The sequence below is a fragment of the Anser cygnoides genome, chromosome 25 (genome assembly GCF_040182565.1).
Source record: "Anser cygnoides isolate HZ-2024a breed goose chromosome 25, Taihu_goose_T2T_genome, whole genome shotgun sequence".
Classification (NCBI taxonomy): domain Eukaryota; kingdom Metazoa; phylum Chordata; class Aves; order Anseriformes; family Anatidae; genus Anser; species Anser cygnoides.
The window spans coordinates 2,414,970-2,429,950 of NC_089897.1; the positions used below are offsets into that span (position 1 = coordinate 2,414,970).

Here is a 14,981-nt window from a genome sequence, read left to right on the forward strand (position 1 = left end):
TAAAATCATCCTTTGTACATTCTGGTCCTTTGAAGAGAAAAGGGATGGGGGCAGATTTTGTTTGAACGTTACCACGGGCTGGGTGGCAGGGGGGGCACAGAAAGTGCAAGTCTCTGCATTGATTTGAGTATTGGGACTGCACATCACAGCCTCTGCACTGTGGATGGAAAAGACACTGGAGATTTATAAGACTATAAAATACAAGGAGGAAATATTTTTCCATCCCACTGTGAGGGTTTTCTTGCCAGACTCCAGAGCAGCAGTAATATTTCAACTCATACAGACAGATTTAAAAAATGGCATTTTTTTTCCAAAGCTCACTTGAAGTTGAGAAAGCCACAATGCTTGTCAGGAGGCACTAAAGATAGCGCGTTATTTGTCATCATTCTTTAATCAAATAATCCCAGTCATGTTTTCAAACACAGGCAGGGAGCAGATCTCATGAGAGGCACCATCTCAAAGCAAAGTAGGCATCTAACCCACTTTGGTTAGCCACATCTTCAACGCTGTGAAAACTCACCTTCCTGGTGAGCTGTCACAGACTGGCTGGGTACAGCATCCATCACAGCACCCGATGCAGATTTCATCCCACAGCCACAGATCTGGTCCAAGCTCCCTGGCTATCAGGCAAGCAGAAAACACCAAAAAAAGCCTTTCCCCTTCCTCCCGCCTGTAGAAAACCTTCCGGCCTTCCCCGCTGGGAGCAAAAGGCTGTGCTGGTGCCATGGGTGGGGATGGTGCAGCGGGACAGCAGCTGTCCTCACTGTGCCCTTCCCAGTGCTGTGAAACTGCAGTGGTTTCAGAGGGGGAACAGGGAACAAAGCAGAAAAGCATGTCTTGGAGTAGACTAGGAGGATGCTATTCTCCTTGGTGGTGACCTACACCATGATTTTGGCCCACAGGCACATGGAAAACACATCTGAGATCTTGGCCCCGTTCTCTTCCAGCAGCTTTTCCTTCAGCCAGGGAACCTCTGTCTGATCCTCGGAGCACCCAAGCCCTGCTCAGGGTGCAGCTGCCAGAGGGATGTGGGTGCTGGCCCAGCAGGCTGGGCTCTGAGCGCAGTGCGGTCTGGTTTCATAAATCCCATGGATCCAAAGGCTGCACACATGGAGCATCAGTCTGCCTTTAAGAAAACTCAGGACTGGGAACCTCCAGGGTCACAAGACACTACAGTCTCAAGAAATCATAGGATATGAAATAAAGCAATGATGCTCTGTCTTTTTTCTTCTGAGCCATTTGGTGGTAGTGGCAGTTGCAAACAATTTTGTGCTGCAAGTAGAGGCTGAGAGTTGTCTTTGAACAAAGCTCCAAAATCCTTGTTGATGAACTAACATCGAACAAGGCCTTCCCAGAGAGCTTCCATTTACGAGATGCATTTGAAGGCTTTGTTTTCTGTAACCACATAGGCTAGAGCATTTCTTTATTTTTCATGCAGCATGCTGGGAGGAGGGATCTGCAAGTCACACAACTCTGGGATCTGGGGTTCTTATGCTCTGGGGTTCTTATGCTTCAAATGTTGGGTGTAGCCTAAAAACAGAGGGGTTGGCCACACTGCAACCCGCCAACATTTGCAAGACATCTCCATGCCTTCTTCTTCCCCAACAGTGACTGCAGGGGACAAACTGGGCACCACCAGATACTTTGAACAAATGGGCTGGGAAATGGCTGGGAAGGTCTATGCTGAGGACAGGCAGTGAGAAAAGCTTCTGGCCCAGCTAGCCCTGATGGCCCTGCTCGTTCTTCTCCAAGCAGTGTTTCTCTCTTGTTTTCTCCCAGATGACCCAGATGCTGATGACCTCCAGCTGGACCTTGAGGAGTCAAAGCTGCACCCCACTATTCAGTGCACACCCAGCCCCGGTGAGCAGCCAGGGAAACCCTTTTCTTTGAACACAGCTGGGCTCCTTCGAGCAGCTCTAAATCCCCAGGCTCCCACGACCCTTCCTGAAGTGTCTCACAGACATGAAGACCACAAGCCTGAAATGCTGGGCTCTGGCCAGTCCGGGGGCAAGTGAGGAGGACAACTTCCTTCTCCCACTTGGATGTAGCTGCCCTCCTACAAGGAGAAAACAAGGGCATTGTACCCCTGACGTGGGGGGTTACTTTTGTATGCTCCTTTCCAGCCTTTGGCATTCATTAGGCATGGGGCTGGCGGGGCCAGGAGAGGGCTGGGACTTGGCCACTGCGCTGAGCAGCACCGCCAGAGCAGTGTGGCAACTTCTCAGTTTAACTTTGGGTTTTGTTTTCTTTCAGGTCCCTTCAAGCCTTGTGATCACCTGTTCGAGAGCTGGATCATCCGGCTGGGAGTCTGGGTCATCGTTCTGGTCTCGGTGCTCTGCAACGGGCTGGTCATTCTGGCTGTCTTTGCCTCTCCCAGCTACCTCTCTCCAGTTAAGTTCGTCATCGGCTCCATAGCTGGAGCCAACATGCTGACCGGCATTTACTGCAGTATGCTAGCCCTCGTTGACGCCCTGACCTACGGCCAGTTTGCGAAGTTCGGCGCCAGGTGGGAGACTGGCACGGGCTGCAGGGTGACAGGGTTCCTGTCGGTGTTTGCCTCCGAGGCTGCCATCTTTCTGCTGACGTTGGCTGCGGTGCAGTGCAGCATTTCAGTCTCCTGTGTGCGGGGCTACAGGAAGGCACCCTCCCTAGGCAAGGTCAAGGCCGCAGCCCTTTGCTGCCTGTTGCTGTCCTCTGTGGCTGCAGTTCTGCCTCTTTTCTCCATTGGGGAATACGGAGCATCCCCTCTGTGCCTCCCATATCCCATCCCAGATGGGAAACCCGCCACCCTGGGCTTCACTGTGGCCTTAGTGATGACAAACATGCTCTGTTTCCTGACTATTACGGGCACCTACATCCGACTCTACTGCAACCTGTTGAAGGGGGAGTTCAGCGCTGTCTGGGACTGTGCCATGGTCAAACATGTGGCCTGGCTGATCTTCACCAACTGCCTCCTTTACTGCCCAGTGGCCTTCCTCACCTTCTCTTCCACGCTCAACCTCTTCCTCATCACCCCAGAGGTCATCAAATCCGTCCTCCTTGTGGTCCTGCCCCTGCCCGCCTGCCTGAACCCCTTGCTCTACCTGCTCTTCAACCCCCACTTCAGAGATGATCTCCGCCTGCTGAGGCAGAAGAGCCAAGACAAGGGGAGCTACCCCCAGTCCTGCGGGGTCGACGACATGGAGAAAAGTTCCTATGACTCCACCCAGGCTCTGGTGAGCTTCTCTGACATCGACCACATATTCGAGACACCCGATTCCCTGGGAGTGCACCCCATCCTCGACAGCTACAGCTTCCCCTCCATGACGCTTGTCCCCTGCCAGCAAAGGGTGGGCACCAGGGGGAAGGAGAGGGGCTACTCTGAGCACTGCCCCTGCCTCAATGACAGTGAGGTGCTGATCGCTTCAGAGAGCCGAGATCCAGCCGGCAGCAGCCTCCGGATAGCCTTCTTCCCCTCCCCGCCCACGCCGCCCTACACATCTCACTTATAAACCTCAGAGTAGCCGTGCCCAACAGCCCCACACCACACACTGAGGGCCAGCCCCAGGGCTGGATGGCCAGCAAGGTGACAGCAGGCTGCTCCGTGTAAAGCACCAGTACAACCCGTCTACCCTCACCCCCCATCATATACGCCTTGGCAACAGGCACCGCACTGCCAGCTGCCACTCGCCTGGAAGGGCTCCGACTGAGCTCCAGACACTCAGGGCTGGCCAAGGGAGGAGGCAAACCCCCTGCGCGCGTGTTTCCCCTGCTAGGGACTGTGTGGGAGAGAGCCCCACCAGCTCAGGAAATGGCTCAGGGAGACCCTCCTCCTCGTCATCCTGAAGCACCACGAGCCGGGAGGAGCCTGCAGCAAAACCGAGCGTGTCTTCTCAAGGCAAAGACGTCTCAGCAAACAAAAGCCATTGCTCTGTGGCAGAAGTATGTGGAAGTGGCCGTCTGTAATGATATGGCCACCCACAGGGACCTCAGGCCTTGTCCTCCAGGGTCTTCTGCAGGCCCCACAGGCCCCTGGCAATGGGCTTGTGTCTCCCTCACACCATCAGCTGGAAAAGCAGAGGAAATGGGTTACAAGCAGCGCACTCATTTGTGCACCTGAGGTTTGGATGGCTTCCATGTTGGGAGGCTCTGCCTCACCCACCGAGAGCCTCGCCGTTAGGCAGGACCCACACTTTGAGTCACTCCCAGGAGCTGGGGATGCTCAGCCCTTCTGTCAGTCTGGCCCCTGGTGTCCAACAACGGGTCTCAGAACCCCAAAGCAGCCAAATCCCAACACCTCCCCAGAGAAACCTACGTGTTTTGCCTGAGGTCACCTGGCCAGGGTGCCCTGGGGGACACAGGGCTCCCTCCATCTCCATCGCACCCTCCACCTTCGCACGCCCAGGGCACTCCTGGCTCCTGGGGAGGTGCAGCAGGGATGGGGCCTGGCTCATTCACTGCCCCCAAACCTCAGTCCTGGAAGGGGCTGGCGGTTCTTGGGTACGTGTCCCCGACACAGAACAACCAGTCCCCTATTTTGAGGACAGCTTGCGTAGAAGGAGGGAACAGAAATCAGCCTTGTGGGATGATGGTGTCAGGAGGACACAGGCCACTACAAACAGTCTTGAATTCGCTCCCTGCAGCTCAGGGATCTCCCAAATCCATCCTCTCCATCACAATCCCTCCCACTGCTGCCCAGCGCAGCAGGGAGCCCCACGGTCAGAGCTCAGGCCCTGGGCAAAGCTTTGGTTCTGCTGACATTACTGCAGCTGTATAAGTCATTCATTCCTGTGAGATAATAAATGAGCCCCGTTGCTGACCAGTGGCTGGTTTCTGTCCTCTTGCATGTGAAAAGCACCTTGTTGGTTCATTCAGCGGCTGTCTGCCTGCCTCTCCCAGACAAACCAGGGCTGGTGGGGCTTGGATGTTGTCTGTATTGCCTGAGTGAAGGCCGTGGAATTGCGCTGAGTTCACAGGAGCTGGCATCATCCTCACCATCCCTCTTCTTGAGAGGGATGAGCCAAACCGCCTGCCGTTACGCAGCAGGATCACACCACCAGTGTCCCTCTCGAGACCCTGTAGCCCCCTGGCTGCACCCCCTGATGTGCATCTCGGCTGCATCTAGTGTCTGAGCTCACGAGCAGGATGGAGTCTGCTGCGTGGCAGTTTAGGGACATCATACAAAAGGGTCTCCTATGCAAAGACAGACTCCCCAGCCAGAGCCTAGCTCTGCTTCCCCTCTCTGCCCATTAGCCCTGTAGTCTTCTCTTGAGAAGAACGACTCAAGAGATCAGCAACAAATCAGAGGAATGAGATCCAAAGCTTAGAGAAGAGAATGGGAACCCCAAATTTAGGTACAAAATCCAAAGCTCTGCTATAGAGTCTGGTTGGGAGCTATGAAAAATAAGCCCTGTTGTAGTACTCGAATCCTGATCCAGATTCTGACATCCTATAGATGATCAAAATCAATTCTCATGCTCGGGACATTAAAAATACTGAGTAATTTTGTTCCATTTCCTCAGGGCTGCTTATGTGCACACTACTGGGAAAGACTCACACCTAGTTCGACTTGCAGAAAGAAAATGCTCTCTCAGAGGTGGGATTATCCATCCCCAGCATAAATCCAAACTCCCCAGCATGAATCCTAACTCTATAAGGAAATTCTTATCGACAAGACATTCCAAAATAAGACCTTGACATAACAAGCACCATTGGGCTCTGCTGGATCCCAGCCTTAGTCTGTGAGGCCACGAGGACCAAGCTTGCTCTCTGCTCACCTGGAAGGCAGCTGTGTTTGCTGGGGAGGCATGTCAGGGGACATGCAATCAGTCCCTGCCCTCTGCGACCAGTGCCAGCAGGGAAATGGCACGTGCCCTGCGAAAAGCTGTGTTGCACCAGAACAATGTACTTTTAGGGGAAGGGGATGTATGCAACTAAGAGAAAGAGAAGTTTAGGTCTGGGCTCCCTCCCTGTAGCAAGATGACTCCTGGGTGGCAGAGGTCTGGCTGCCAAGCACCCCTGGGGAACAGCCAGGGTGTCGCACCGTTCTTTGGGCAAGTGGAGCTGGGCTGCGAGGCCCAGCACGGTCGGCGTGATAGCCTGGGTGGGCGATCCCTGCTCGGCTGGTGGTCCTGGGCCCCTCTGGCACACCAAAGGGTGCCAGGAGCTGGTGGTGGCACGCTTTGCACATGTTGCCTGCAACATCCTGAGCGAGCGAGAGGGCAAAGAGGTGCCGGGACATGCTGAAAGGGAGGAGAACGTGGCCACGCTGCCGTGTGGGTGACATTTCGGCTGACGCAGCGTGTTCCTGGCAGAGGCCCTCTGGGTAGCTGGAGGACATGTGGAGCTGCTCTGGAAGCCATTGTCAGGGCTGGGCACCTTTGAGGTTTCCCCTGCACGTCAGCAAGGCACTGTCAGGACACCCTGAAGGGGAAAGACAACATATTTGAGTGAGGATTTTGGCCCTGAGGGACCCGGAAGCATTGTCTAACAGGACAATGTAGAGACAGTTGTAGGCACTCTCAGATGTCAATTTTTCACTTGTCCAGCCCTCATGGCTGTAGACGTGCAACTTCTCTGAAAGAAAACCAGTGAAGCAAGCACCCTACGGTATTATTTTTTCAATCTCATTGTTTTTTCCACCAGCATTGTGATTTCTGGAAGCCTGAGCCATGATTCAGAACTCATAGGATGGCAGCACTGCTGCAGCCACGGGAATGCAAATGATGAGAAGCAAGCTCATCAAGAGCATCATCAAGCTCATCAAGCAAGCTCAACAAGAATGTTCTGTGCTTCAGACAGTGCCCATCACCTCTTCTTCTGTCCCTGGGCACCACCGGGAAGAGTCTGGCTCCTTCTTCTTTATTCCCTCCCATCAGATGTTTATACACATTGACAAGATCTCCCCTGAGCCTTCTTTTCTCCAGGCTAAACAGTCCCAGCTCGCTCAGCCTCACCTCACAGGAAAGGTGCTCTAGGCCCTCACTCTTCACTGTGGCCCTTCACTGTTGTCTTTCCAGCATGTCCATGTTTTCTTGGACCGGGGAGCCCAGCTCTGAACCCAGCACCGCAGGTGCTGAGCACCTCACCAGTGCTGAGCAGAGGGGAAGGATCACCTCCCTCCACCTGCTGGCAAGGCTCTCCCTAACACAGCCCACGATGTAAGTGGGCTTCTTTGCCACAAAGGCACATTACTTTTGTCACACTGCTCACGGTCAGCTTGCTGTCCACCCAGACCCCCAGGTCCATCTCAGTAAAGGTGCTTCCCAGCCAGCCAGCCTCCAGCACGTAGTGATGCAGGGCATTATTTCTACATGTACTCCTACAGTCAAGACAAGATTCTATGTGGGTTGCTCTGCCTTTCTATACTCTGTAATTCCATTGTGTGTGTATTTGATTTCAGACGTGTGCGCACACACAAATATCCTGTAACCGTGAATGTGTGTAAGCTATTCACTTATTTCTATACAAAACCACATGAACTTACCCCAAAGTCCCACAGCTCCCATCCTTAACTGTGCCTTGTGCATTATCCCAAGAGAGCAAAGGAATTACTCTGCTGCAGGATGTAGAGCTAGGCTTACAGCCGTGGTGCAGAGCAGTAACCCAGCACACAAGCCTTCTCAGCACAAAAGGGAGCGGATTAGAGATATCTCTACAGTATCAGACACTGATTGTGAGACAGAGGACACAGAACTGCATCGGCATAGCATTCGTGTTCTTTCCAGAGCTATGGGTCTCACCGCCCAGGTCAGCCCCTGGCACGTGTCTTCCTTTGGTCAAAATGTTGGTCTTTTTCTGCCATCCACGGCAGTTCAGCAAGCACAGTCCCACTTGCCGTAACTGGAACCACAGCACTGTGAAGCATCAAAATCCAGAGACAGCAATCATCTCCTTTGCAGGTATGCGTTGATATGTATGGGGAGCTAAACTGGCGGAACTTCCATGTTAGGAATCCGTAAGGAACAGGCGATAGAATGGCTTAATTTAAATTCCAGCGTCCTGTCTGGATGCACCTGATAGCATTCCTTCCATAGCCCTCAGCCCCTTTTTTTCTGAGACACAAGAGAGCCGTAGATACTCTTGCATTCAGTGTCCAAAGTCCGATCTGGTGTTTATGGAGGAGCACACGACAAGATGAGGAACGTGTAAAGCTACAGTTACGGCTCAAAGGTGCCCGTTCTGCCACAAGAACATGAACAGGATTCGAGTATATGTCAAGAAATCTCCTTCGAGGCTCTTTTGGGACTTAAGAGCAAGAAATTAAGACATTTTTTTCAAATGCTGAAATAATCTCCTTTTGATTTATAACTTAGCTATTGATTCCGCGGTGTGGCAATGGCTGGGCGAAGGCTGGGATGCGGCAGTGCTCTTCACTGTATATTACACAATGACTGTTACCTACTTTGAACTACTGCTAATGTCATATAATGTCACAACTCCAAGAAGGGAAACAGATCATGGTCTAGACAGGCCTGTTGGTGTCTAAAACACAGAGAATAATGGGGCATCTTTCCTCATAAAAAATATCCAACATGCTCTTTCATAAACATCGCAGTTTCCATCACCCAGGAATAAAAGGGCAGAAATGCCAGGCTGCCAAAGTACTTCCTTTGACAATATTAAGCAACTGCTCATTCACTTATGACTATCATCACAAATGGACTGCAACAATCAAAGGACAATCAGATTTCATTTTTTATTTATTCCTCTCCAAAGTGTTCTGAAATAAACAAAAAAACACCAGCACACCAAAAAAAAAAAGACTCACCGGGGACATGGGAGACACGTTCTTCACAAGGAATAAAGTTCTATGTTTAAAAGCAACATTAGCAGCACATCAAAGGCTAACTAAACTAAAACTAAAGGCTAAACTAAAAACAGAGGGCACCAGCCAACCAGTCAGCATTATAAGATCTAATCCTTCAAACTGATTAATGATATGGAGGGAAAGTGTAAACCAAGTTGACAGCAAAGCTGTCTACAAACTAAATAGGAATTTTCCCCTGTTCCTGATGACAGCATTGCTTTTACTTGAGGCGTGATTGAATTCTTTAAGGTCTTGTCTCCCTTATCCAGCAGCCCGGGATAGCCTTAGACAACTTCTAGCCTGCAGGACGTGTCCCACAGCCCTGATTCTCCCCCTGCCCAGCTCAGGGAGCTCCTCCTGCAGCACAGCACCCTCCCAGCCTGCGCGCCCAGGTTTTCTGGTCATGCTGCAGAGGGGCAGGGGGGAAGCAGGGGGAGACGAATAGTCGGTCTCATCCTAACATAATGCTTGTCAGAGCGAGGACGCGGTGAAGCTGGGAAAGCAGAAACACTGGAGGGCCTGTTGTTTGGACACAGCCAAACAGATTTTGAAAAAGTTATTTCCATAACCTTCCCGGCAAGGTGTAGGAGGAACAAAGGGCAGGCACCGTGTGAGTACAGGCAAAAACTAGCTGCTCCCCTCAACACACCATCCTACACCGGTGGCATGTGGAAAGACGTGACCCTAAACTGCTGCCACTTCAGGGATAAAAACCAGTGCCTGCTCCACAGCACCTAGGAACAGTTGCGGGTTAATTCTGAACCAAAGGGCTAATTTCACGATGGGTGACTTCCTGAACCAAGGGAAGAGAAGAGGAGGGAGCTGGATGAGTTACTTTGGTAGCAATGCTAACTTTTTCTTACATCCACCTTTTAGGAAAACACAGCCATCAGCACCGTACCTAAACTGGCCTAAACCTCAAGGAAAAAGCAGATGTGAAGTTGGGTCCAGACTTCCCACTGAGGTTAAAGGGGTGCCCAGAAGTAGCCCTTGCTCCCGCACAGTGCTTCACAGCAGGACTCTTCCTCTCCTTTCCCGCATGCTTTACTGCCCCGTAATAACAGAGCCGGTTAACAAACAGAAAATCAATTGCACCAAAAGTTCTGACGTTGTTTCAGTTCCAAGCCCTCGGGAAAAGAGCCTTTTATGCTCTTAATTTTTTCTCTCCTACATTTCTTTCCAATTGAATCAATCAATTAAAATAACTGGCTTATTTTCCTCTTCCACCTCACCCAATCCACCTCTTCTGTTCCTCCTTCTCCCACTCTCACATTTAGACCTTTATTTTTCCTCTCTTTACTTGTTTTAAAACTCCCAGTTTGGAAAAGTCGCACAGATGAAGTTTCATGTATCCTTCTGCCACCACACTGAAGACATTTGAGGAACACAGCAAAATGAATTTCACCCTGGACACACACACGCACTCAGTTACATTAGGGGCAAAGAGAAAAAAAGACAACAAGGCAAAGCAGTTTCCAGCCTGGTTCCTATGGCTTGGCTGCCCTTTCTCTGCCTCGCGGTGACCGGCTGATTTTTCAAACCCTACACTGACCCCTGTCTCACTCTCTCTGCTCTGCTGCACTTCTTCTCCTCTTCGTGTTTCATCTCAGTCTTGCTTCTGTTAGCTGATTCCTGCTATGTAAATCCCAACGTCGCTCCATGCAAAATAAAACAAATTGTAAGACAACAGAATTGAAACTGTGCCACAGATCTGAAGCTGGAAGCCACGTGAGCAAACTTTTGCTAGAGTCCAACACGCTCTTTTGACAAATGCTGGAGAATAAAGAATATAAAATCCCAGGATGTTTGGGTTGGGAGGGACCTTAAGGACCACCCAGTCCACCCCCCTGCCATGGGCACAACACCTACCACCCAAATCCCATCCAGCATGGCCTTGGGTACTGCCAGGGATGGGATGGGGCACCCTCAGCTCTGGACAGCTTGCACCAGGGCCTCTTCACCCACACCACGAACAATTTTATCCTTATACGCAATCTAAATCTGCCCTCTCTCGGTTTATAACCATTTCCCTTTGTCCTGTCACTACAAGCCCTGGTAAAAAGTCTCTCCCCATCTTTCTAATAAGCCTACTTTATATACGGAAAGGACACAATAAGGTCTCCCCTGAGCCTCCTCTGCTTCTTTTCTTCCCTCACAGCAGTGCTTAATGACTGCTGTTAGCAAAGCCTTGGGAGTTTATAGAGAAGTGAAATGTAACAAACAAGTGAAAAAGAGGAAAAAAATCATCATATAAAGTTCTTCATCCAAAACTGATGGTCTGTGTTCCAAACATCATGTCCAGGGAGCCAACCCTCACCTCGTAATGCCTCCCACATGCTTAAAAGGAAGGCAGAAATTACAGCTGTCTCACCATGTGCATACCATAGGGTGAGATGCAATTCACCTTCCAGAAACAAATAATTCCAAGCTGAAAATGCCCCTTTTCAAACGACATTTTTGCTCTGGTGAATGTTTCCTCAAGGGAAAGAAGTCGATCCTCGCAGAAGTTAGAGCTCAAGCAAGGAACAGGGAAAGAAGAAGTTAGTTAATGGCTGCTGAGCTGGGTAAGATTCATCTTATCAGGCTTAGTGAGCTTGGGCCATTTCTGTGTGGACTGGAGAGTTTCCAGACGATTTGAAAGGGACCAAAAGAAAGCAAACATTGGACCTCAGCTAACTCAAGGCATCCAGGTAGCTCCTGCTGGGCGCACATACTCTTCCCAGCAGCTTGGTACAACTACTCCTTGTCCTCCCCAGCACGGTTCTGCCTCTCCTCTGTATGCACATGTGCAGGTAACGGCTTGGTGATGGACCTTAAGAACTTTCAAATAAAGAAAACCGATTCCATTACGTTTCTGACAGCCCATAATATTGGTGAACTTTCACTTTCCGGTGAATTCATCTCTCCTGTGAGCTTAATAATGCTCATCATGATCTCTTATTTAACTTTATGGACACATATTATGGCTCATAGAAACATATCCCCATAAAATTTTAAAGCCCATTATGGCAGCAATCTTTCCTGCATAAAAGGCCTCCATCCATTTCGCACTCCAACAACCACGTCACTCAAAGCACGTCGATAGCCCCACTGCATTATTACAGTAAAAAGAGAAGGCCTTGTGTGGTTGTCATATTTAAACCTATACTAGAGATAGGTGGGTATTAAGGTTTTGTTTCTTCCCTTTTTTTTTTTTTTTTTTTTTTTACTAGAGGAAACAGCTGTGCAAAATGCAATATTAACAGAGAAGTCTTTATTAAAAAAATTTACAGATATCCAGGTCAGATTCTCAAAGGACCAGCTTTTTCACCAGAATATAGGCACAGAGACATCTACCTGTTTAATTTTCCTTCACTTTCGTCCAGGCCTTCATGCATCCCGCATGGCAGCTTCAGAAGAAACACTAGGGGTGTCTCCAGCCCCTGTCATGCCTACGCACAGGCACAGCGTTTACACAGTTCTTACAACCCTGTAGCTGGGACAGCCCTCTCTTTGCAGAGGTGCTACAGCAGACTTGGAGCCACTCCGCCCTCGCGTGGTGTGCGGCCACGCGTGCAGTAACGCATCTCTGCATCCTTCTAGCACCGGATCACAACCTTATGGCTCATTTCTGTATCATCCTTGCAAGGTCGGTAGAAGGTGCTGTACTCACGGACCTTTCTGAAAGTACCTGGCAGATCACACCCAACAAACGTCTAAACCACACCCCAGGGACCCATGCCATTGTGAAGATGAACAAGAGGTGGCATCAGGTGCTTTTTGAAGTGTTTCTCCGATCACACTTCTGAGACATTTCCTAAAACACTCCTGAAGACGCTCCCCAGCTCTGAAACCTTGATATCCAAGAGTCATTTTAAACTCTCTCAAAGTCCTCACCTAATGGACAGAGCCAAGAAGAATTTGAAAAATCGTCTAAAGTTCCTGCCCAGGAACTACTCCATGACTCCTCTGTAAGCTAGAACAAAATTCTGAACTACAGATGCAGCATACCAGAAACCACAGAACCACAGCCAAAGGCAATTTTGAAAAATATGGATCTAAGGCCCCACCATAAGCAATTTATCAAATGCCTCAGTGATCCCATCAAAGGAATATTTAGAAAATGCCTGCAGGGTACTACTGATGAAACAACAGCCTCAAGGCAGTTGTGAAGCTGCCCTGGAGTCCAACCATAGGGGTTTACAGTGAACAGCTTGGTGATTCTAAAATTGCCCCCAAATACCACCACATAGAAGCTATTTTGGAAGTCATCTGTAATGTCAAAGCATAGCCATAAACACCCCATTAAAGGGACATTAAAAAAAATAAAAATAAAATAAAAAAATCCCACAAAGCATCCAGTATTAAAAACCTTGTGTGATTTTTGGAAGCATTCTCATGGGGGCCTTCTGAAGGGATTTAGAAAACAATCCCTCAATTTTTACAGTCTTATTTACAATAGCTCCTTTGTGGGGATTAAGGCTTAGCCTCAATAGTTCCTTGGCAGTATTTTTGGTCTCTTCAGTGGGTTTTCACAATAGCTCCATGGTGGAGGTAGGGTATTTTTTCAAGAGGCATTTCATCAATTTTTTGAGACAGTTTACATAATGGTTATGTGATGGTGTCTTGGGGGAGGATCAGAGTTTTGATTTAAAGCTTCTGAATGATGTTAGATTTGCAAGTATTTTCCCTGTTAAGCCTACATTCATGGACCACAGCCCCCATTTTATGCCATGAGGAGCAAAGAGAAGACAGTCATAATCAGAGGATTTCCCTGCCATCTCAGGGAAGGGCTGGGTTGTCCGTATTGCAGATGGAGTAAGAGAACACCACCCCACAATTCAGGCAGAAATTGAATCTGCTGTGAATCTTTCCATGACTGCAGACTGCAACAATCCCAAACTGATTACACCTCATCTGTGATGGTCTGTCAATGAGTCTGCCAGCCAGCTATCAGTTCCCCTACAGAAAAAAATGTCAGCAAAGGAAGATGCGTGGGTAGCCCTCGAAGGTAGACAGCCCTGATGGGACAGGTGCAGCTTCTCTTGGAGATGCACCTCACCATGCACCAGTAAAGCAGCCAAGGCCCAGTGTGATGCATCTTGTTGCTAAACTGAAACTCCAATCAGTCTTGCGTGGTTGCTCCTTCTGAAAGGAGAAGTGTCTCCAACACGTGCTCTTCCCAGAATTTTTGTTTCTCTGACAAGAAAAGGCAAAGCTCTGAGACGACAGTGAAGGTATCTCTGCTCAGTTAGGGGATGTGCATCCTTCTGACAGCTTCTCTGGGCTGCAGACAGCACTCTGACAGCACTCCTGCCCTAGACTGAGTCATGTATCCTTACCCTCTGCCCACCCTGTTCATGCTGTTAGTGTGCACACAAACACAACTACTCCCTGGCTGCCCTGGCTCATTGGCAGTCTCCCTTCCACGTATTTCACAGCACTCACAAAAAGGCATGCTGCCCCAGAAGGACAGTTGCAGTCTTGCTACCGACCTTCCTGAGTTGTTGGGTTTTTAATTTGCAGTTACATTGCCCTCAGGTGTAATCAGCCTGGCCCCTATCCAGGGAAGTGACCTTGTGCTGCTGTGCCGATATGTTACCAGCTGGACAGCTTCCAGCTCTCTTCATGGCTCCAGCAAGCCTCTTCCAGGCATGAGAAACAGCAACGGAACTGCTTCTCTGCCAAGCAGAGGGGGGTTGTCCTGCATTCCTCACAGACTTTTGTAGAAGGATATTGAATAAAAGGAAGAGTGGAAGGCACTATGGGATGTTTTGGGAGAGCTGTGGTTGCCAATGGGCCACAACAGTGGTGACATCCCAGCTACCTTTTGAGGATGGAGCCCAGCCTGGTTCCCTTTCCCACCACTCCCTTGACAGCAAGCATGAGTTTCTCCCCTGGGGATCCAGTTGGCCTGCTCCAGAGTAAAGCCAGAATGTAAATCAACATGTAAGAAGTGGAGGATCAAAGAGTCTGGGTTCTTCCGTGACTGTAGCCACAATAATCTTGCCCATCCCAAACTGGTAAACCACTGCTGAGGAAGAATCTGGAGTGGCCTGCTTCTGCTCCGAGCTTGAAGGAGAGCGTGAGTGCCCAAACACTGGCCTGTTTTTCCAGGAATGTCAAGAAATCACCTCTTCCCCAAAACCTTGCCATGTTTTCAACTGATGAACACTCATCAGGCAGTTGGCCTGAGAAGGATTAAAGGTAATTC

General features: G+C 49.8%; 1 protein-coding gene across 2 annotated transcripts in view; it reads left to right on the plus strand.

Moving 5' to 3' along the window:
- The window catches only part of LGR6 (leucine rich repeat containing G protein-coupled receptor 6), a 138,005-nt gene extending 133,207 nt beyond the window's left edge, over positions 1 to 4,798 (plus strand). For both annotated transcript variants that reach the window (XM_066982877.1, XM_048071011.2), the window contains 2 exons: positions 1,780 to 1,860; positions 2,254 to 4,798. In XM_066982877.1, coding sequence (XP_066838978.1) covers positions 1,780 to 1,860; positions 2,254 to 3,491 — 1,319 coding nt within the window. In that variant the 3' untranslated portion in view covers positions 3,492 to 4,798. The remainder of the gene's footprint in view (positions 1 to 1,779; positions 1,861 to 2,253) is intronic.
- Positions 4,799 to 14,981: the final 10,183 nt, after the last annotated feature.